Source organism: Oryctolagus cuniculus, chromosome 7 (assembly GCF_964237555.1).
Source record: "Oryctolagus cuniculus chromosome 7, mOryCun1.1, whole genome shotgun sequence".
NCBI classification, from domain to species: Eukaryota; Metazoa; Chordata; class Mammalia; order Lagomorpha; family Leporidae; genus Oryctolagus; species Oryctolagus cuniculus.
In genome coordinates, this window is record NC_091438.1 from 21,404,410 (window position 1) to 21,427,571 (window position 23,162).

The following is a 23,162-nucleotide window of genomic DNA, read 5'->3' on the forward strand; positions in this document are numbered from 1 at the left end:
ATCTTCCTGGCCCAACTCCAGCTATTGTGGCCATTCGGGAAGTGAACTAGTAGGTGGAAGATCTCTCTCAGTCTCCCCCTGCCCTCCCCCACCCTGCCCCATCACTCTACCTTTCAAATAATTTTTTTTAAAGTGTCACTGGGGCCGGCACTGTGACATAGTGGGTAAAGCCACTGTCTGCAGTGCCAGCATCCCATATGGGCACCGGTTCAAGTCCCGGCTGGCTTCAGATCGGCACAGCTCCAGCCATTGCAGCCAACAGGGGAGTGAACCAGTGGATGAAAGACCTTTCTCTCTCTGCCTCTCCTTCTGTCTCTGTGTAACTCTGACTTTCAAATAAATAAATAAATCATAAAAAGAAAGAAAGAAAAAAAGAGCAATTGAGACTCCAGAACAAAAAAGTTAGGTGCCATCAGTATTTTGTCCCTCTGGACAGACTGTATCATTGTCTCTCTATTCTCTTTAACACTAGTTTTACATATTTTTATTGTAATGTGCCTTAGTGTAGGAGTGTAGGTTTTTTTTTTTTTTTTTTTTTTTTTTTTTGACAGGCAGAGTGGACAGTGAGAGAGAGAGAGACAGAGAGAAAGGTCTTCCTTTGCTGTTGGTTCACCCTCCAATGGCCGCCGCGGCCGGCACGCTGCGGCCGGCGCACCGCGCTGATCCGATGGCAGGAGCCAGGAGCCAGGTGCTTTTTTCCTGGTCTCCCATGGGGTGCAGGGCCCAAGCACCTGGGCCATCCTCCACTGCACTCCCTGGCCACAGCAGAGGGTTGGCCTGGAAGAGGGGCAACCGGGACAGAATCCGGCGCCCCGACCGGGACTAGAACCCGGTGTGCCGGCGCCGCAAGGCGGAGGATTAGCCTAGTGAGCCGCGGCGCCGGCCCTTAGTGTAGGTTTTGTTCATCTGTTTCTTTTGCTTAGGTTGATGGAGCCTCTAGGATTCTTTTTTTTTTTTTTTTTAAGATTTATTTATTTATTTGAATGGCAGAATTACAGCGAGGCAGGGGGTGGGGGAAGAAGTCTTCCATCCACTGGTTCACTCCCCAAATGGCCAAAATGGGCCAGAGCTGAGCTGACCCGAAGCCAGGAGCTTCTTCTGGCTCTCCCACATGGGTTTCCCAGGCCATAGCAGAGAGCTAGATTGGAAGTGAACAGACGGGACTTGAACCAGTGCTCATATGGGATGCTGACACAGCAGGCAGCAGCTTTACCCATTATGCCACAGTGCTGGCCTCACCTCTTGGATCTTTCATTTAGGTCATTTTATTTTTTGCCAGAGTGTCTTGGCTTTCCATGCCTGAAATACTCTTATGGGCTTTTTAGCCAGATCCGAATGCCTTAAGGGCTGATTCTGAGGCCAGAGTGCTGTTTAGGGCATCTGCCATTCTATGAGTCTGCTGTGTATCCTGCTTCCCATGTTGGATCGTTCTCTCCTTTTTAATTATATCAGTTAGTATTAGCAGACACTAGTCTTGTTTATGTGATCCCTTTGACTCTTAATCCTATCATTATGATCAATTATGAACTGAAACTGATCTCTTTGACTAGTGAGATGGCATTGGTACATGCCACCTTGATGGGATTGAATTGGAATCCCTTGGCACGTTTCTAACTCTACCATTAGGGGCAAGTCCAATTGAGCATGTGCCGAACTGTACATCTCCTCCCTCTCTTATTCCCACTCTTATATTTAACAGGGATCATTTTTCAGTTAAACACCTAAGAATAATTGTGTGTTAATTAAAGAGTTCAACCAATAGTATTAAGTAGAACAAAAAATACTAAAAGGAATAAAGTAGTAAGGACAAGGGCTGATCAAGTCATTGTTTCTAATAGTGTCCATTTCACTTCAACAGGTTTCCTTTTAGGTGCTCGGTTAGTTGACACCGATCAGGGATAACATATGATATTTGTCCCTTTGGGACTGGCTTAATTCACTCAGCATGATGTTTTCCAGATTCCTCCATTTGGTTGCAAATGACCGGATTTCATTGTTTTTTACTGCTGTATAGTATTCTACAGAGTACATATCCCATAATTTCTTTACCCAGTCTACTGTTGATGGACATTTAGGTTGATTCCATGTCTTAGCTATTGTGAATTGAGCTGCAATAAACATTGAGGTGCAGACAGCTCTTTTATTTGCCAATTTAATTTCCTTTGGATAAATTCCAAGGAGTGGGATGTCTGGGTTGTATGGTAGGGTTATATTCAGGTTTCTGAGGAATCTCCAGACTGACTTCCATAGTGGCTTGACCAGTTTGCATTCCCACCAACAGTGGGTTAGTGTCCCTTTTTCCCCACATCCTCGTCAGCATCTGTAGTTGGCAGATTTCTGAATGTGAGCCATTCTAACCGGGGTGAGGCGAAACCTCATTGTGGTTTTGATTTGCATTTCCCTGATTGCTACTGATCCTGAACATTTTTTCATGTGTCTGTTGGCCATTTGGATTTCCTCTTTTGAAAAATGTCTATAGAGGTCCTTGGCCCATCTCTTAAGTGGGTTGTTTGTTTTGTTGTTGTGGAGTTTCTTGATCTCTTTGTAGATTCTGGTTATCAACCCTTTATCGGTTGCATAGTTTGCAAATATTTTTTTTCCATTCTGTTGGTTGCCTCTTCACTTTCCTGATTTTTTTTTTAAATTTTATTTATTTATTTGAAAGAATTACAGAGAGAGAGAGAGAGGGAGGGAGAAACAGAGAGATTTTTTTTTTTTTTTTTTGACAGGCAGAGTGGACAGTGAGAGAGAGAGACAGAGAGAAAGGTCTTCCTTTGCCGTTGGTTCACCCTCCAATGGCCGCTGCGGCTGGCGCGCTGCGGCCGGCGCACCGCGCTGATCCGATGGCAGGAGCCAGGAGCCAGGTGCTTTTCCTGGTCTCCCATGGGGTGCAGGGCCCAAGCACCTGGGCCATCCTCCACTGCACTCCCCGGCCACAGCAGAGAGCTGGCCTGGAAGAGGGGTAACCGGGACAGAATCCAGCACCCCGACCGGGACTAGAACCCGGTGTGCCGGCGCCGCAAGGCGGAGGATTAGCCTAGTGAGCTGCGGCGCCGGCCACTTTCCTGATTTTTAGGTTTATAGTTTTCATGAAATTCAAAAAACATTCTGGCCACTTTTTGTTCCAAGACTTCCCTCATTTCTCCACTGCTCTTGAGAACTCTAGTTCCATGTGCACTAGGCACTTACAGGTGTCCCTCTTGATCTATACCTTTTCAAAGTTATTTTTTCTTTTGTTCTTCATTTTGGATATTTTATTTATTCATTTATTTGAAAGGCAGAGAGATAAGAGACCGAAAGAGAACCTCTAGGCACTGAGGTTCACTACCCAGTTGCCTGCAGTAGCCAGGGCTGGGTCAGGCCAAAGGCAGGAGGAAGGAACTCAATCTATGTGTCTCAGCAGGCGGCAAGGACCTATCTGCCTGAGTCATCACCGGCCGCCTCCCAGGGTATGCACCTGATTGGAGTCAGGACTCGAACCCAGGAGCTGCAGGCATCGCAACTGGTGTTAATAACTAGGCCACATGTGTATACCATCATTTTGGGTAGTTTTAGTAATCTGTCTTAAAGTTCACTCATCATTTTTCTTTAGTTTCTAATCTTTTTATCCTATTCATCTCAAACACTGTAGATTTGTTTCTTTATGTTATATTTTAATCTTTTTCCTTTTTTTCATTTCTGATGTCTACCACTAACATGCTTTAGTTTTACTTTATTATCTTGAACATGTAAAACTGTATTTTGATTTCTACTTAATATGCATATCTACTAAATTTGTGTTATTATAATTGGCAATCTTTCCTCACTAGTGGCCGTTTTTTCCTGTCTGTGCATGCCTGGTAATACTTTATGAGATGCGAGACATCATGAGTTTTACCTTCTTGCTGCTGCATATTCCTACATTTAAAAAAACATTATTAAGCTCTCCTCTGGACACACTGGGTTACTTGGGAACATTTTGGGCCTTTGGAAGCTTGTCAGATAGGATGAGAGCAAGCTTTAGTCTCACACCGGTTTTTCTCCACTCTTGAGGCAACCCATTTCTGGGATTCTACCTATTGCCACCTATGTTATGCTGTCTTTCTCACCACCTGGTGGAAATACCAACTGTTCTGAGTCCAGTGAGAGTCTGAATTCTTCAGCCTGCGCCTTGCAGGTAGTTGTCTCTCGGCCTTGGGTAACTGTCTTATGGGTAAGCTTTGGTCTGCTGATGGGCCTCTCTGCAGCACTGCGGAGGCCTTGATCTATATAGCTCTTTCCTCCCCAGTTCTCTGCCTTGTAAACTCTGGTTGTATTGAAGTGTCTTAGGGAGACTGTTGTAGCCATGCTCAGAATAGCGGCCCAGTCTCTCCTTACATCTCACCCCTGTGGATATCTGCCCACGAGCCTCAGCTTGTCCGCATCCTGGAGGTTTAATGCCCCAGAGCCATCCTGACATGCACAGCAGGCTCTTCAGGCTTAATGCTTGCAGCTAAGCCCTGGCGCCCCATGCATGCACACCTGTGTTTTTGTTCATTGGCTGGGTCTTTCTTGTACCTCCCAAGGCCTCTTCTGCCTACTGGACACTGACCAGATGAGTCCAGGCAATCCTTGCACCCCTGTGGGAGACCCAGATGGAGTTCCAGCCTGGGCCATTGTGGCCATTTGGGAAGTGAACCAGCAGATGGGCAATCTCTCTCTGCCTGTCTTTCTCTCTTCTCTCTGTAACTCTGCCTTTCAAATAAGTAAACAATTTAAAAACAAAAAGTCTCTACTCTAACAACATGGTATAATAACCAACACTTTAAAGTTGATTATTTTTTCCAGCTATTAAACAATGGAGGGGCCAGTGCTGTGGCTCAGCAGGTTAACGCCCTGGCCTAAAGCGCCGGCATCCCATATGGGCGCTGGTTCTAGTTCCGGCTACTCTTCTTCCCATCCAGCTCTCTGCTATGGCCTGGGAAAGCAGTAGAAGATGGCCCTAGTCCTTGGGCCCTTGCACCTACGTGGGAGACCTGGAGGAGGCTCCTGGCTCGTGGCTTCGGATTGGCGCAGCTTTGGCCGTTGCGGCCATCTGGGTAGTGAACCAGCGGGTGGAAGACCTCTTTTTCTGTCTCTACCTCTCTCTGTAACTCTGTCTTTCAAATAAATAAATATTTTTTAAAAATGGAGAAACTGTTTTTATTTTGTATTTTTAAGATTTTTTGTTTTTTAGGGGGCCAGCGCTGTGGCATAGTGGGTAAAGCCATTGCCTGCATTGCTTTCATCCCATATGGGCACCGGTTTCAGTCCCGGCTGCTCCACTTCCAATCCAGCTCTCTGCTAGGGCCTAGGAAAGCAGTAGAAAATGGCCCAAGTCCTTGGGCCCCTGCACCCATGTAGGAGACCTGGAAGAAGTTCCTGGCTCAAGACTTCATCTTGGCCAAGCCCTGCCCATGGTGGCCATTTGGGGAGCAAACCAATGGATGGAAGACCTCTCTCTCTCTCTCTCTCTCTCTCTCTCCCCCCCTCTGCCTCTCTCTAACTTTGCTTTTCAAATAAATACATAAATCTTTTTTTAAAAAGATTATTTTTTAAATTTTTATTTGAAAGTCAAGTTACAGAGAGAGGAGGAGACACACACAGAGAAATCTTCTATTCACTGGTTCACTCCCCAAATGGCCACAATGGCCAGGGTTTGGCCAACCTGAAGCCAGGAGCCAGGAGCTTCTTCCAGGTCTCCTACATGGGTGCAGGGGCCCAAGGACTTGGGTCATCTTCTACTGCTTTCCCAGGCCATAGCAGAGAGCTGGATCGAAAGTGGAGCAACTGGGTCTTTAACTGGTGCCCATATGGTATGCCAGCATTACAGATGGAGACTTAACTTGCTACAGCACAATGCTGGCCCCAAGAAATCCTTTTGAACAATGGAGAAATTCTTTTTTTTTTTTTTTTGGAATATGAAAATTTATTCTTAATACATTTCTGCCATCAACGTTTATGACCTTGGCCTCTCCTTCTTGCCCTTGTATAAGGCCAGAAGAGACACATTGGCTACTTTGACCACCTTAAAGCGGACGCCAGGAATGTCACCGACAGCATGACCTTTCCGACCAAATCCAGCAACCAGAACTTCATCGTTTTCCTCGATGAAGTTCAGGCACCCGTCGTTGGGGACGAAGGCCGTGATTTTCTTGCCATTCTTGATCAGCTGGACCCTCACGCACTTCCTGATGGCGGAGTTGGGCTGCTTGGCCTCAACCCCTACTTTCTCCAGCACGATGCTCTTGGCGTGCGAGGCGCCTCCGAAGGGATTGGCCTTGAGCGCCGTGCCCAGGTGGGCCTTCTTGTACTGCTTGTCGTGCCACTTCTGGTCGCGCCGGTGGCTGCGCAGCTTCCGGGCGGTGCGGAGCCCACGGCACTTGCCCATCCTGCCAGCGCGCGGGCCTGAGCGAAAGACGAGAAATTCTTTTTAATTTAAAAAAATCTCAATTACAAAAGCAAGACACGATTACTGCATAAAAATTTAGCATTTTTGAGGTATCAAGGAAAAATATGATGTCTCTAACCTCCTTGTTTCTTCTCTATATTCCCCTTACAGAGTTGTGGTTTATAACCTAGAACTTGGGAAAACACTTTGACAGCATTATCCATCAAATTTCTAAAAACTAAATAGATATAGTGAAAAATATGTATCTGAGAAAAGTAAGCTCCACATTCTGAAGAAATAAAAGGGTTACAGCCGCTGGCCACCCTGCATGATTGATTAGATTGTATGAGGGCATTACTTTTTTAAAAAGACTTATTTATTTATTTGAAAGGCAGAGTTACAGAGAGGCAGAGAGAGAGAGAGAGAGATCTTCCATCCACTGGTTCACTCCCCAAATTGCTGCCATGGCCGGAGCTACACCAATCCGAAGCCAGGAGCTTCCTCTGGATCTGCCACTTGGGTGCAGGGGTCCAAGGGCCATCTTCCATCCATGGCCATCTTCCATGCTTTCCCAGGCCATAGCAGAGAGCTGCATCAGAAGTGGAGCAGCCGGGACTTGAACTGGCGTGCATATGAGATGCCAGCACCACAGGCAGTGGCTTTACCCGCTAGCCCACAGCACTGGTCCCGGCAGGCATTACCTTTTGTAAACAGAAAATGTCATGTTTACCTCTTCCTTCCTTTCATTTTAAGAAGGAAAACAAAATCTCATTTATTTTGTCTTGGATGAAACTTAGGAACCTATGTAGCATTTCAGGCAGGGTTTGACTCTTTAATAAAACTAGGCCCCACAATGTGGTTTTTCTTTTTTAGATTCTTATTTATTTAGTTAGTTAGTTTTATTTGACAGATAGAGTTACAGACAGTGAGAGAGAGAGAGAGAAAGGTCTTCCTTCTCCAAATGGCTGCAACAGCTGGAGCTGCACCAATCCGAAGCCAGGAGCCAGGTACTTCTTCCTGGTCTCCCACGCAGGGGCAGGGGCCCAAACATCCGGGCCATCCTCTACTGCTTTCCCAGGCCACAGCAGAGAGCTGGATGGGAAGAAGAATAGCCGGAACTAGAACCAGCGCCCCATATGGGATGCCGGCAGAGGATTAACCAAGTGCGCCACGGTGCCGTCCGTCCGTCCGTCCCTCCCTCCCCGCCATGGGTTTTAAGCAACGAGCAGCCTGAACCGAGCTGGCAACCTCACCCTCCTTCCATCATGTTTCTTCTGGAAGTAGAGGCCCAGCCCTGAGCGCAGGTGGCTGACATTTCCCAAACTAAAGGTTGTCCCAGCATGCTTGCTTTCAGCTGAAGGCAAGCTTCAAGGAGACAAAATAAATGGCCTGTTGATACTCTTGCTTTATTTTACCTTAGGGTGTGTAGGGTGTATAGCCCTTCCTTACTGAAACGAGGGCATGTTGCATGCCAGGGCCAGCTGGTGGTCCTGTTCCCCTTCTCCCTGCTGCGCCGGGGCGGTTCTGCCGCAGTTGCATGCTTTGGCCTGCCTCAAACACTGGTCATGAGGTCGCAGACTGGGGCATCCATGCTGCCGCTCTTCCACAGTTGTCTCACTACTTTCCTAGAAGACTGAAGCGACATACGTAAACAAACGGAGAGTCGTCACAACCAGTTTTAATTAAGTGCACAGAAGAGCAATCAGTCATGTCAATAAAATTAAAACTAAGAAAAATAGAAGAGTAATCTCCAATCGTAACACTTGTAAACATTTTAAGCTATTATCATCTCTTATTTTTATATTATAGCAGTCGCCCAGAGGAAGAGAGAAGTTGGAGATTTCTTCTTCTCCAAAAAATTCTTAATTACCTTTTTGCAGCCCCAGAGACCTCTTGAAAGTGATTTCAGTGTGAGAGAAGGAGCCTGGCACCTTGGTGATCTCTCCCCTGCCGTGGAGAGGGTGCAGGGACCACCGAGCAAGAGCATCGGTATGGGAAATCTGGCAGTGCCCTCTAGGTCTTCCTGTAGGGGTGGCCCTCGTGGGAGTTCATAATTTCTTTGGAAATACTGTGATGTCCCTAAACTTCAGACCCAAAATTTTGTGTCATTATAAAGAACTCCTTACAAGCCCGTGGTAAATAATTGTGGGATCGGCCGAGACTGTGGGTTCACCCAGACTGCGACAAAACACTGCAATGAGACAGAAGCCAAGAGTGCCAACCCCATTACAAACACTCAAATGCATGTTAAACAATAGCAGCAGCAACAGATGACAAGCCAGGGACCTTTGCCCACAGCCTTTAACTAATGATGAAATGATAGCCGCTGGGAGCAGGGGGCAAGGCAAAAGCTTTCGGAAACGTCATTCTTTTTACCATTAATCTGTTATCTAGTTCCCTTCCTGTCGTGTTCAAAGGAATATAGGAAAAACATACTTGGAAAGAAAGCCAAAGAGACTTTTTAGAAGACTTAGAACCTGGAGTAGAGGACCCACAGATTGATTTGATCACTGAATTATGTTTGCCAGGAAGGTGATCTTGGACAAGTTAGGCAATAACCTCTGAACTCCAGTCCCTTCTGTTTGCAAACTGGACTAAGAATTCCTGACTAGATCAGAGAGCCGTCGAGAGACGCCAAAGAGCTGATGTTTGAATACAAAACATGCTTTGTGATATATAAAGTGCTCTACTCTTGAAGGGTTGTTATTCCCACAATTCCTTTCTATTAGGAAAAGGATGGACAGACATCTGAGCCTTGACACACACTTACAGATGCTAGAAACAGTGCGTAGGCAGTAGCACAGCCTCAGTCTGGGAGGGAGGGAAGGAAGGACTAGGGAGGGAGAGGGCGCACTTCCCAACACCCACGGCTTTTCCCAGCAGACCTGGCAAAGGGTCCCACCTGGATGGGAGAGGGTTTTCAACAGAGTGTTTAGCACAATAGATTAAAACCTTTCTCATGAATGTAGCTGGCCCTCTGTTGAGGCGAGGGCAGGAGACTGAGCCCAAGCTTCTGCCTGGTGTCTTTGGAGCCTTTTGGTCTTCAGAGTAACCGACTTGAGCACTTAGCTCCACCTGAGAAGAGGCACGGGCGCACCACCGAAGGGCAGCATGTGGGTTCCGAAACTGCTGGAGTTGAAGGAGGTCCACCATCGCTGGACAAAGCACACAACTACTTCGAGCCTTGGCTTCTGTGTCTGCCTGATACATATAATAACTACACGGGCTTGTGCTTCACTGGTGGTCATGAGAATGAAATAAGTCAAATCGTAACTTGTTTCAGCTGAAGTTAAGTAAATGCTAAAACAATCCTCGAGGGACTGGCTTTGTGGTTCAACGGGTTATGCTGCCACTTGCAACAATGACATATCAGAGTGCCAGTTGATGGCCTGGCTGCTCCACTTCCAATCCAGTTCCCTGCTGATGCACCTGGGAAAGCAACAGAAGATGGCCCAAGTGCTTGGGCCCCTGAATTCGCGTGGGAGACCCAGAAGAAGCTCCTGGCTCCTGGCTTTGGATGGGCCCAGCTCCAGCTATTGCAGGCATTTAAAGTATGAACCAACAGATGGAAGATCTCACTCTGCCTCTCTCTCTCTCTCTACCTCTGCCTTAAATAAATAGATCTTTTTAAAAATTTCTTTTAAAAAAAACTGTGCTTTAAAAGAAAGGACTAAATAAATGTTAACTTAATATTATTGGTGAGACAGTAATATAGTGACATAGTTTTACTGCTCTAGCTTACAGATAAAATGCAACAATATGATTTAACAGCATGAAAACAAGAAGAGAAATGGGCATTTAGGCTGGCAGTAATGACACTTGTTTCCCTCATCAGAGCACTCGGGTTCAATTGATCCATCCCTGGCCATGGTGGCATTTGGGGAGTGAACCAATGGATTGGAGCCTCTCTCTTTCACACTATCTCTTTCTCTGCTTCTCAAGTAGATAAATTGAAAACCAAGAACAAAATCAGTGAGTATAATATGACATGGAAATTTATTTATAATATTGGCACTGCAAACTTCTCTTTATTTTTTGTTTTGTTTTGCAAAGTTCTCTCTTAAAATCTTAGACTCAGGGGCCGGCACGGTGGCACAGCAGGTTAACGCTGTGTCAACCTGCTGAAGCGCCAGCATCCCATATGGGTGCCAGTTCTAGTCCCGGCTGCTCCTCTTCCAATCCATCTCTCTGCTGTGGAAAGCAGTAGAAGATGGCCCAAGTGCTTGGGCCCTTGCACCCATGTGGGAGACCCAGAAGAAACTCCTGGCTCCTGGCTTTAGATCAGCCCAGCTCCGGCCATTGCGGCCATCTGGGGAGTGAATCAGCGGATGGAAGACCTTTCTCTCTCTGTCTCTATCTCTCTCTGTAACTCTATTTCAAATAAATAAACCTTAAAAAAAAGAAACACAAAATTATACAGTTTAATTCAGAAAGAGGAACACAAGTATGCAGGCAAGTTGATTTAAAAAAATGGTTGAGGTTGAGCATGTTCTTGGTATTTGCCATTTGTTTCTTCTTTTGCTACACTAGTGCTAAAATGAAGTTCCATCTTTGGATTATTTTGTTCACTGCTTTATCCCCAGAGCTTAGACAAGTGCCCAGCAGAGTAGGCATTCAGTAAATATTTGTTGACTCAGACGTTCCCACATATTTCTTTTGCCTATTTTCTACTGGTTTACTTTTTTTCCTCCTGTTGATACATGAAGGTAATTCAAAAAGTTCATGGAAAATAGAATTAAAAGATACATTTATTTTGAGATTTAAAAATGTTGAGATCCACACATGCATTTTTTCATAATATTACATTTTCCAAGAACTTTTTGAAGACCCTTTATACATCTGTATTCAAAAGACTAGAAAATTTCGTTTTCAATCTCAGATTTCTCTCTTCTGAGATTCTTAAAAATCAGCTCCCTGTTTAACAGACAAGTAACAGATGACTCAACTCAAAAGGGCTGAAACAGTAATGAGATTTAGAATCTCATAATGAGAAGTCCCAAACCAGAGAGACTCCAGGATTGATTAAATCAATGATTCAACTATGCTCCCCAAGGACCTGGAAATTGTCAGTCCTTCTCCTCCTCCTCCTTCTTTTTAAAAGATTTATTTTATTTGTTTGAAAGAGTTACAGACTGAGAGAGAGAGAGAGAGAGATCTTTCATCCACTGATTCACTCCCTAAATGACTGCAATGGCTAGGGCTGGGCCACATTGAAGCCAGGAGCTTCATCTAGGTCTCCCACAGGGACCATCCTCTGCTGGTTTCCCAGGAACATAAGTAGGGAGCCGGTTTGGAAGTGGAGCAGCCAGGACTTGAACCAATGCTCATACAGGATGCCAGCTTAACCTGGTATGTCACTCTTCTGGGCCACTGTTGATGGCTTGCCTAGTGCCCTGCAGGAATCCAGCCTCATGTGCTAAGATCCAAAGGAAGGGAAGAGAGGATCACATCTTTGTGCCTCTCTTAAGAAATGAGAAATTTTTCCTGGAAGTGCCCTCAGCCAACTCATCCCTCATGTTTCATAGAAGTGAATCCCCTGCCTTTTCTTAATCCTATCACTGATGATTAGAATGTAATTTTCATGAATGGCTTAGGTTAATTGGGATTAAACTTTAGGGGAGGAGAATGGGCCAGAATATAGTGACACACAGAACCAGAAGGAGAGAATGGAAACCTGAAACTGTGAAGTTTAGAGTAGCACAAAAGGCGGATTGGCTATTGCATAGGAAACTCTTAATGTCTTCTGAAGTCCCACCTCCAATCCGTTATAAAGTTTTAAGGATTTTTTTTTTTTTTAAAGATAATGAACAGGGCCGGCACCATGGCTCACTTAGTTAATCCTCTGCCTGTGGCGCTGCCATCCCATGTGGGCCTGATTGCTCCTCCGGCATCCCATGTTCTAGTCCCAGTTGCCCCTCTTCCAGTCCAGCTCTCTGCTGTGGCCCGGGAGGGCAGTGGAGGATGGCCCAAGTGTTTGGGCCCTGCACCCCATGGGAGACCAGGAGGAAACACCTGGCTCCTGGCTTCAGATCAGCCCAGCGCCAGCCATAGCGGCCATTTGGGGAGTGAACCAATGGAAGGAAGACCTTTCTCTCTCTTTCTCTCTCTCTCTCTCACTGTCAATAACTCTACCTATCAAATAAATAAATAAATAAATAAACAATTTTTGTCTTCTTCCAATTTTATCTGCACTATAGCTAGAATCTTTCCTAAATATAAATCTCACCACTTCCTCTCTGCTTTCAATAGTTCAATGGTTCCCCATGGTGTTCAGGATAAAAATTAATTTAACACGGACTGTGAGTCCACCAGTTTCCTGGTGGGAAAAACATGGTGTACACACACAACAATTTGAGCTGAGTTTAATGAATATCCTACTTATGTGTCGTCGGGATTTAAAGGAAACCGACTTGGGATGGTATAATACCCAGGCGGTCACAGTTTCTCTCCCTAGGCCTCATGGAGCAGTTAGAGGCCCTCTCTGGGACTCGTCTTGTGGCTGGAGTGGGCTGCCTGTGAGGACGGGGCAGAGGGATGTGGCTGACCCCTGGTGACCTGGCACTCCTCTTGCCCTCCAAGCTCCTGTTAGAGCTTCCCCTTGGCGGAACTCAAATGGACGCCAAGGAGTGAGAGAACTTCCGTGTTGGTCACTCACAGAGCAGGTGCACAGTGGGTGTCCCGGGTGTCTGAGAGTGTTCATCACTAGGCTGACACTTGTTTATCTTTCCTTCTTCTCATACCACGTTGTTTCTTTTTCTCCTACTCCGGCCTTCCATAGCACCTTTCCACGGGACCCTATGTCTTACCATGTTTCCTTCCTCCATGGCCTCTACACTTACTGTTCCTCTCTCTTGAATAAACTTTTTTTTGTTCACTTCACTTATATTCATTCTTCAGATCTTTTTTCTTCTTCTTCTTCTTTTTTTTTTTTTTTTTTGAGATTTATTTATTTATTTGAAAGGCAAAGTTACAAAGGAGAGACAGAAAGAGATCTTCCATCAGCTGGTTCACTCCCTAAATGGTTGCAATGGCTTAGGCTAGGCCAGGCTGAAACCAGGAGCCAGGAGCTTCTTCCTGGTCTCCCCAGGGTGGGACTTGGGCCATCCTCTGCTGCTTTCCCAAGCACATTAGCAGGGAGCTGGATGGAAGTGGAGCAGCCAGGACTCAAACTGGCATCTATATGGGATACCAGCAGCAGATGGCAGGTTAACCTGTTATGTCACAACTCTGCTCCCCCCTCCCTGATAATATACACCTTGAAGCTCTGTATGTATGTGTGCGTGTGTGTGTATTTTCCTAGAAAGAATCACAAGAGAATGTTATTAGTGATGATTTTTAGGTGGAGAAAATAGTGGAAGAGGCTTTCATTGAGAAATGCACATTTCACTTGTGGTTTTTTGTTTGTTTTGTTTTGTTTTTTAGAGTAGAGGGAAGAGAGAGAGAGAGCATGCAAGCATGCTCCTGTTTGCTGGTTCATCTTCAAATGCTTTCAACAGAGCTAGGCTAGGTTGAAAACAGGAGGCAGGAACTCAATCCAGGTCTCCCTCGTGGTGGCAGGGGCTCAACTACTTAAGCAATCACTGCTGCCTCTCAGGGTCTGCATTAGCAGGAAGCTGGAGTCAGGAGCTGGAACTGAATATCAGCGCAGGTACCTGAATATGGGGCTTTGGTGACTTAGCCGTTAGCTAGATGCCTGTTCTTTGCCTTGTTTTTGGTGCCTTTTTTTTTTTTTTTTTTTTTTTTTTTGCTTTGTTGTTGGTTATTTGAGAGGCAGAGACAGAGAGAACTGGACAGTCAGAGCTCCTATTTGCTGATTCACTCCCAAAATACCCTCAATGACTAAAAGTTGAGCCAGGAGAAGCTGGGAGCTGAGAACTTAATCCAATCTCCCAGGTGTTTGGCAGGGACCCAACTGCTTGAGCCATCATCACCCACTCCCTTCCTGCATCCGCGTTAGCAGGAAGCTGGAATCAGGGGCCAGAGGCACTCCAATATGGGACATGGGTGTCTTAACTACCAGAGTAAATGCCCACTCTTTACTTCATTTTTTAATTGCAACAACAGTGCGGGTTGATTCCCCCAACATCATAATCACCCCTTCTGCCTTTCTCTGTGGTAGATGAGGGAAAACAGAAATCCTCACCAGCTCGCATTCCCTTGCAGCTGTGTTGGCTTTGTTACTATGCAAAGGTTCTAGCCAATGACAGTAAGGCAAAGTCTCTCAGAAAACATTTAAATTGACTGACTTGACCACACTGTAAGAACCTCCCTGCCCTCTCCTTGAGTCCAATTCCAAGGAGTTCTTGACCTTCACTCTTCCCACAATGCTTTCTCACACCAATACTGGATTTTTTTTAAAAAGGAATTTATTGGGGCCAGTGCTATAGCATGGTGGGTTAAGCCACCACCTGCATCACTGGCATCCCATATGGGTGCTGGTTTGAGTCCCTACTGCTCCACATCTGATCCAGCTCCCTGATAATTCACCTGTGAAAGCAGCAGAGGTCGGTCCAAGTCCTTGAGCCCCTGCACCCATGTGGAAGATCCAAAAGAAGCTCCTGGCTCCTGGCTTCAGCCTGGCCCACACCAGCCACTGTGTCCATTTGGGAAGTGAACCAGTGGATGGAAGACCTCTCTCATTCTCTCCCTCCATCCCTCTCTCTCTCTCTCTCTGTCTCTATCTCTGCTTCTCCCTCTGTAACTCCACCTTTCAAATAAATAAAATAAATTTTAAAAAAAGGATTTATTTATTTGAAAGGCAGTATTACAGAGAGAGAGTGACAGATACATCTTCTATCCAGTGGCTCACTCCCCAAATGGCTGCAACAGCCAAGGCTGGGCCAGGCTAAAGCCAATAGCCTGAAACTCCCCCTGGGTCTCCCACATAGGTGGCAGGGACCAAGCACTTGTACCACCTTCCTTTTCTTTCCCAGATGCATTAGCAGGGCACTGGGTTGGGAGTGAGCAGCTGGGTTGCAGGAGGAGGCTTAATCTACTGTGCCACGATGTCAGCCCCTCAATTATAACTGCCTCACATCCGAACAAAGACAACTAGATTCTCAGCTGCTGCGGAGTCCACTGTTTCTACCTGTGGAGGTCACAGAAGTCACAGCTGCATCCGGTAACATTTAAGCAATGAATATCAGAGTGAAGATCGTGCAGGTGGTGTTACTATGGTTCATTTGGAAGAGTCAATTACCAGAGCACCTGAGCAAACCAGTATGCTCAGGTTATTGGACTATATCACCGAACACCTTGCAAACGAAGTGAGCGCTCCCGCGGCTGGGCCAATATCCTGCTGCCCATGACTTTCCGAGAAGAATCTGAGCCTCAGAAGAACCCTCCAACTGTAGAATAGAGAGATGCTTGTTTCTAGAAAATGGAGTGATGTTTTACAGAATGAGATTCCCAGCCAGGGAGATACATTTTTTAGAGAGGCATCTATCTAGAAGAAGGTGGAGAGTAATTTATCTTTCCAAATTTGAAGGTGGAAAGGACATTTCTGAGCTATGTTGCATGAAGATGGGCTCAACAAATGTCTGTTTGAAGAGGGAGATGGATGGTTGCACATGCAGCCTTTGCCCTGCGTATCCTTCGTCTGCCTTGAACAATGACACCCTACCTCAAGGTCCAGCAGCCAGATTGCAGTCTTAGTGATCAAAGCCCAGTGCTAAGAATGGCAGAGTGAAGAGGCATGAGCAATGGGAACTTGGTGATGCTCTGCTCAAACTGCACCGACCTGAATCATCTCCACAATCTTCATTCCACAAGAAAAAGAGACCTCCACACGTTAAAGGCTTAGTGTCCTGGCTTTTCTGTTGCTTGCAAGCAAACATATTCCTGACTCCATTGGATGTTTTCTCTTTGCCTTTGGAAGTCCATGTTCTCCCTTCTCTATTTCTCAGGGCCTCAAAAGGATGACTGGTCCAGACTGCACGGGACAGCTCACCTGCCCCCCAGCTCCTGGGTGGGCTTGGCCAACAGGAAGAGCTATAGGCTTTGACCCAGAATTCCACTGTGGTGAGTTTACACTGTTATGTATTTGCAAATGCGTACCAAGATAGACTTGCAAGGATGTTCACTGCAGTGTTGTCTGAGGTGGCAGAATATTGGAAAGAGCTCAACTGTGTGTTAATGGTGGGAGGAGGGCTCATTAAATGCAATATGGCAGAGCATACGTTTGAACACATACATGCAAATTAAAAAGGGGTCATTCTGCATGGGCTGACACAGGAAGATCTGCAAGATACATTTTTGAAAGTTTTATTTATATATTTTCATGTGTTTGATAGGCAGATGGACAAACTGAAAAGAAGGAAGTATAGTATGATACAATTTATGGGAGTAAATACAAGCATTTATGGATTTTTTTGAAAGGATGAACAAGAAGCTATGGCTGTCTTTTTAAAAATGCCTTTCTTAAATATTTAAATTTTCATGCCATGTCTACATTTCCATTGTAATTATTATTGTTGTTGCCTTGAATATCAACCGGGCTACCTGGGGAAGGCCTGCCTTACCCAGGTTCCCCAGAAAGTGGAGCATGAGGGAAAGCTTCTGTTCTTCTGCCTGAGTAGGGAGTGAAATCCTGGAAAGTGGGACCAGGGGCAGGGGCAAGGAGACAGGGAAGGAAGGAGCCACGACAGAGGGGTATTAACCCACTGACCACCGCCTAACGCCACGAGTCATTCAATCTCACAGAGGGGGCTCTGAAAAACTACATCATCTACATAGCAGGACCATTTTTCTATGGAATAAAAAGTGCTGTAGTAAACTGCTGTTCAAAGGTCTATCCTACAGTCACTGCCCCACCCTTGGGGCTGTGCGTGCACTGGCGCTGAGCGGGGTCACGTGGTGGCAGCCTTGCCAGGAAGCCCAAGGGCAGAGATACCTGGGGAGGACATGAAGTGGTGAAGACCCTTGCAGGCCCGGTCGGTTATAGTAGCAGTAGCCGCAGGTGGAAGCAGATGTGATCCAGACACTGGGGTCATGCACAGAGGTGTCTGAAATGTAAGTCTCCTTTAATTGCCTCCCTGGTTCATGTATGTTCATGTCTGAGGGCTGCCACAACAAATTAGCACAAAGCAGGTGACTTGAAACAGTCGGCCCTCCTTTCTCACACTTCAAGAGACCGGAAGCCCTAAGTCAAGCTGTCAGCAGGGAACTGAGAGAAGCTGTTCCGTGACGTTCTCCCACCTTCCGGAGGTTGCTGGCAAACCTTGTGCACCTGCACAATTCCAGCTTCCATGTCTCATCACATGGTTGTCCTCCCTCTCTTTCTTCACCTAACATTCTCCTCTATGCATGCCACTGGTTCACTTCCCAGATGGCCACAACGGCCAGGGCTGGGCCAGGCTGAAGCCAGGAGCCAGGGGCTTCTTCTGGGACTCCCATCCTCCACTGTTTTCCCAAGCACATTAGCAGAGAGCTGGATTGGAAGTAGAGCAGATGGGACTCGAACCGGCGCCCTTATGGGAGGCCGGCACTGCCTTACCCACTGCACCACAACACTGGCCTCTGTTCCCTTCCTTTTAAGGACACAATCATTCTACATCAAGAGCCAGCTTATTCCAGCATGACTTCATCTTAACTTAACTAATTACATCTTCAGTGATCCTGTTTGCAAGTAAGGTCATAGTTAGGGGCTCTGGGAAAGACATGAGTTTTGGGGAACACTATTCAATGAAGTATACTATATTTTTGTATTTATTTTAAAGATTTATTTTATTTATTTGAAAGGTAGAGTTACAGAGAGAGGTAGACAAAGAGAGAGGTCTTCCATTCACTGATTCACTCCCCCAATGGCCACAACGGCTGAAGCTGAGCCAATCCAAAGCCAGGAGCTTCTTCTGGGTCTCCCACATGGGTGCAGGGGCCCAGGCTCTTGGGCCATCCTCTGCTGCTTTCCCAGGCGCTATTAGCAGGGAGCTGGATTGGAAGTGAAGCAGCTAGGACTCTAAGCAATGCCAGTATGGGATATCAGCACCCAGATGGCAGCTTAACTCTGTGCTACAAGCGCCAGTCCCTGTCTTTGTATTTTAAAAACGGATCAGGGCCATTGTTAAGGCACAGTTGGTTAAACTGCCACTTGTGACGCTGACATCCTATATTGGAGGCTGGTATAAATCCCGGCTATTCTGTGCTTCCAATCTAGTTTCCTGCTAATGTGCCTGGCAGGCAGCAGATGATGGCCGATGTGCTTGGGTCTCTGCCACCCTTGTGGGAGACCCAGGTGGAGTTTCTGGCTCCTGGCTCTGACTTGACCCAGCCTTGGCTGTGGCAGATATTTGAGGTGTGAACCAGCCAATGGAAGATTCTTACTGGCTATAAACCTGGTTTGGCTCCCTCACCTGTCAGTCTGCCGATTACCTGGATGGCCTCCATGTGTCTAAGAGGACAGAAATGCCCCCTTTTATTATCATTCCTTGATGGGACCCCCACTGTCAAGGATCTCTGAATGATCATGTCTCCTACCTACTAAAATTTCAGCCAATTTTTTTGTTTCCAATCAGTGTGTTATACAAAAATCAGTTTACTTAACGGAGGTGGCAAAATAGGTTGGAAAAAAATCCTAGAAACCGTAACCCTGACCATTAGCTGTGAAAGTATGAACTCTGGATCAGTAGTGGGATCACCTGGGAACTTGTTAGGAAAAAAAACTTCTCAGTTCCCACTCAAATCTGTTGGATGAAAACCCCTGGGAATGGGGACCAGCAGTCTGTAATGTAACAAGCTCTCCAGGTAATTCTGATGTGGGTTCAAGTTTAAGAACAGCTGGCCTAGGTAAATTGAATACTGATACTACAGTAGGATGAGGTTTAAGACACAGGAGAATTCTTCATTTTGCTACAATAGTGACTTCTATCCATCCCATATGAGAAACCTTTGCAATGTGATATATGTTTGTTAGAGCAGAAAGTTGTCAGCATGAAGTTTTCTAACTTTCTGGTTTGGGCATATCTTTGTACTGCCAACAAGCACAAAGAGCACCCAAGGGACATTTGTTTAGGTGGATTTTATTTATTGACATTTACTGTACTAGGAACTAAAATTGAGACAATTTAAAAATGTATGCATTAATTTCTTCTAACAGGACAATAACAAACCCATATCATATTAATTTAAATAACACATCTTTATGAAAAATAATTATATTTCCAAAGCAAAAAAATGAGATGTGGCCTGTCTGTAGTTTTGTAGGCCTCTTTGCTATCTGGCTTAATAGAAGTCAGCTGGAGTCTCATATCTGCATTCAATCTATGGTGGTATGATGTTCTGGTTGAATTATACGAAGAGGATCAGGCATCACATGGAAGTGAAGTTGGAGAAGGCAGGGCCTCACAGACCCTCTGCAGGGGTCTCCAGGATCCCAGAAGTCTTCAGACCACACACCGAGGAGCACTGGGCTAGAACACAGCCCATCATCATGACGATGGGGCTGGAGGCGGTATTGGGGAATAACAAGGCGTGCTCTGAGGACATGGCATTGATGTGAAAGAACTGCTCACGCTCAGCCATTTTCAAGATACTACAGCTGAGAGTTGGGAAATTCTGTACTTGTCAATTCTTACTCATTTCCAGCACAGCATAAAAATAGAACACATATCTCTTAAGTGGCAAAATGTAACAAAGGGCTACCTTTATAAATTTAAAATATGGTTGCTGGGGCCAGCGTTGTGACTCAGCAGGTCACTGAGTGGAGACACCCACCTCGCCTTGCAGAGTGCCTGGTTTGAAACCTGGCCAGTCTGCGTCCAACCCAGCTCCCTGGTAATGCAACCCTGGAAGGCAACAAGATATGGCTCAAGTGTTTTGAGCCTCTGCCACTGATGTGGGAGAACCGGATTGAGTTCTGGCTCCTGGTCTCAGCCTAGCCCCAGCACTGTCTATTGTAGGCATGAGTGAAGCGGTGAATGGAAGATTCTCTCCTCTCTGCTCCCCACTGTGGCTCTGCCTTTCAAATAGATAAAAACAGACTTAACAAAAAAAAATTCAACCAAGGAAATCTACAAGTAAGTTGAAATTTAGCTTATTTTAAAACAGTTGGCTAGGGGCCAGCGCTGTGGCGTAGCGGGTAAAGCCGCCGCCTGCAGTGCTGTTCCTCTCCAATTCCAGCTCTCTGCTATGGTGTGGGAAAACAGTGGAAGATGGCCCAGGTTCTTGGGACCCTGCACCTACGTGGGAGACCCGGAAGAAGCTCCTGGCTCCTGGCTTCGGATCAGCACAGCCCCAGCAGTTGTGGCCAACTGGGGAGCGAACCAGTGGATGGAAGACCTCTCTCTGTCTCTGTCTCTGCTTCTCCTTCTTTCTCTGTGTAACTCCGACCTTCAAATAAGTAAATAAATCTTTAAAAAAAAAAAAAGTTGGCTAATAAAAATCGCTTTGTTGAATAAAGGCTCAGAGACCAGAAAGAGACTCTTCATCCACTGGTCTACTCCCCAGATGGCTGCGACAGCCAGGGCTTCTCAGCGGCAGGAGCCAGGAGCCAGGAGCTTCTTCCAGGTCTCCCACGCAAGTGCAGGGGGCCAAGCACTTAGGCCATCCCCTGCTGCTTTCCTGGACACATTAGCAGGGAGCTGGATGGGAAGTGAAGCAGTGGGACTTAGCCCAGAACCCATTTGGAAATCCAGCATTGCGGGAGGCATCTTAACTCCCTGTGCCACAACTCAGGACCTCAGCAAAGTAATTGTAAATTCAGTTTAAGCAGTTTCCCCATGGTCACACACCCAGAAAGGGAGGAAGTTGAAGCTTTCTGACTATAAAGTTCATCTTCCTTATCCAACTTCATCCCCCCTCTCAACCACAATATAAGTTAGGTTCATAGTTTGAAAATCACGGAACTTGGGCTGGCATTGTGGTAAAGCTGCTGCCCACAATGATGTATGGACACTGGTTCAAGTCCCAGCTGCTCCACTTCAGATCCAGCTCCCTGCTAATGACCTGGGAAAAGCAGCAGAGGAAAGTCCAAGTGCTTGGGCCCCTGCTGCCTATGTGGGCGACCCAAATGAAGCTCCTAACTGCTAGCTCCTGGCTTCAGCCTGGCTTAGCCTTGGCTATTGTGGCCATCTGGGGAGTGGAACTGGCAGATGGAAGAGTGTGTGTGTGTGTGTGTGTGTGTCCCTCTCTCTGTACCTCTGACTTTCAAATAAATAAAATAAAATCTTAAAAAAAAAAATGCCAGCAGAAATTCCAACAAGTCAGTAAATTATGGATCCAAGTGATATAAAATTTAGGAAGAACTTCCTACCTCAATGCTTTTCCATAGATGCTCTGTTTGAAAAACATTTGTGGGCCGGCGCCGCGGCTCACTAGGCTAATCCTCCACCTTGCGGCGCCGGCACACCAGGTTCTAGTCCCGGTCGGGGCACCGGATTCTGTCCCGGTTGCCCCTCTTCCAGGCCAGCTCTCTGCTGTGGCCAGGGAGTGCAGTGGAGGATGGCCCAAGTGCTTGGGCCCTGCACCCCATGGGAGACCAGGAGAGGTACCTGGCTCTTGCCATCGGATCAGCGCGGTGCGCCGGCCGCAGCGTGCCGGCCGCGGCGGCCATTGGAGGGTGAACCAATGGCAAAGGAAGACCTTTCTCTCTGTCTCTCTCTCTCTCACTGTCCACTCTGCCTGTCAAACAACAACAACAACAACAACAACAACAACAAAACATTTGCAGCTTGGGATAAGTTCTCAGATTTTGAGATTCTCTGACTTAGGAATATGCATTTTCAACAAGTTCTCCGGTGATCCTTATATATACTTAATTTTGAGGACTGATATTCTAGTAAAGCAGTTAGCTTTGACTATTAAACAAAAAACAAGTTATTAGTTTGCAAATCATTCTCCCTGCACTGGGTTCTCTGACAGAACATAGAAGTTCTAAGAGAATCCAGAAGAATACTTTGCTGTTACCTTGAAATGTCAAGTTAATAGTGCTGTAGGAGATGGTAGCATTTGAGCTGACCTTTGACGGGGAGTAGATATGTGAAGCAAGGTGCTTCAGGGAGCAGAAGTTCCTAAGCAAAGGCACAGAGGCAGGAAACTTAGGAGCATGCGTAAGAAAAGGCACAGGGTCGGCTCTGTGGCTCAGCCGGTTAAACCGCAGTCTGCAGCGCTGGCATCCATGTGGGCACCAGTTCCAGTCCCCTCTGCTCCTCTTCTGACCCAGCTCCCTGCTAATGCCCCTAGGAAAGCAGTGGAATATGGCCCAAGCACCCACATGGGAGACCCAGAAGAAGCTCCTGGCTTCCGCCTTGCCCAGCCCCGACTGTTTCAGCTCTCTCTCTCTCTCTAACTCTGCCTTTCAAAAAATAGATAAATCTTTTTTTTAAAGGGCAAGCAATTTATTTTGGTTTTCACAAAGAGTTCATTAAAGGGAGTAAAGGGCATTAGCAGAGCTGGCGAAGAGGCTGGGGCCCTGTAATGAGCAGATATGACTGCTGGACTGAGCTCACAGAAACTGGAAAGATTTTGAAACAAGGGCTTACATGATCTGAACCATATATTATTGGGAAGATCTGTCTGCCATGAATAGAAGCAGAGAAAACAACAAGAGGCCGGCGCCGTGGCTCACTAGGTTAATCCTCTGCCTTGCGGCGCTGGCACACCGGGACAGTCCCGGTTGGGGCACCGGATTCTGTCCCAGTTGCCCCTCCTCCAGGCCAGCTCTCTGCTGTGGCCCGGGAGTGCAGTGGAGGATGGCCCAAGTGCTTGGGCCCTGCACCCCATGGGAGACCAGGATAAGCACCTGGCTCCTGCCATCAGATCAGCGCGGTGCGCCGGCCGC

The 23,162-nt window shown here is 46.5% G+C and overlaps 2 protein-coding genes across 10 annotated transcripts in view; one reads left to right on the forward strand and one right to left on the reverse strand.

Annotated features, from left to right (window-relative positions):
- The window catches only part of KMT2C (lysine methyltransferase 2C), a 422,602-nt gene that overhangs the window by 64,034 nt on the left and 335,406 nt on the right, over positions 1-23,162 (forward strand). For all 9 annotated transcript variants that reach the window (XM_070077275.1, XM_070077280.1, XM_070077282.1 and 6 more), the window contains exon 6: positions 16,294-16,408. The gene's annotated coding sequence lies outside the window, so the exon portion shown is untranslated. The remainder of the gene's footprint in view (positions 1-16,293; positions 16,409-23,162) is intronic.
- On the reverse strand, positions 5,898-6,420 carry LOC138850493 (small ribosomal subunit protein uS12-like). Its single transcript, XM_070077298.1, has one exon. It carries the CDS (start codon positions 6,386-6,388, stop codon positions 5,957-5,959), a length of 432 nt encoding a protein of 143 aa, XP_069933399.1. The 5' UTR covers positions 6,389-6,420; the 3' UTR covers positions 5,898-5,956.

Excerpts from the sequence above, each read along its gene's own strand:
- LOC138850493 (XM_070077298.1), bottom strand. The coding sequence starts at position 6,388 with ATGGGCAAGTGCCGTGGGCTCCGCACCGCCCGGAAGCTGCGCAGCCAC.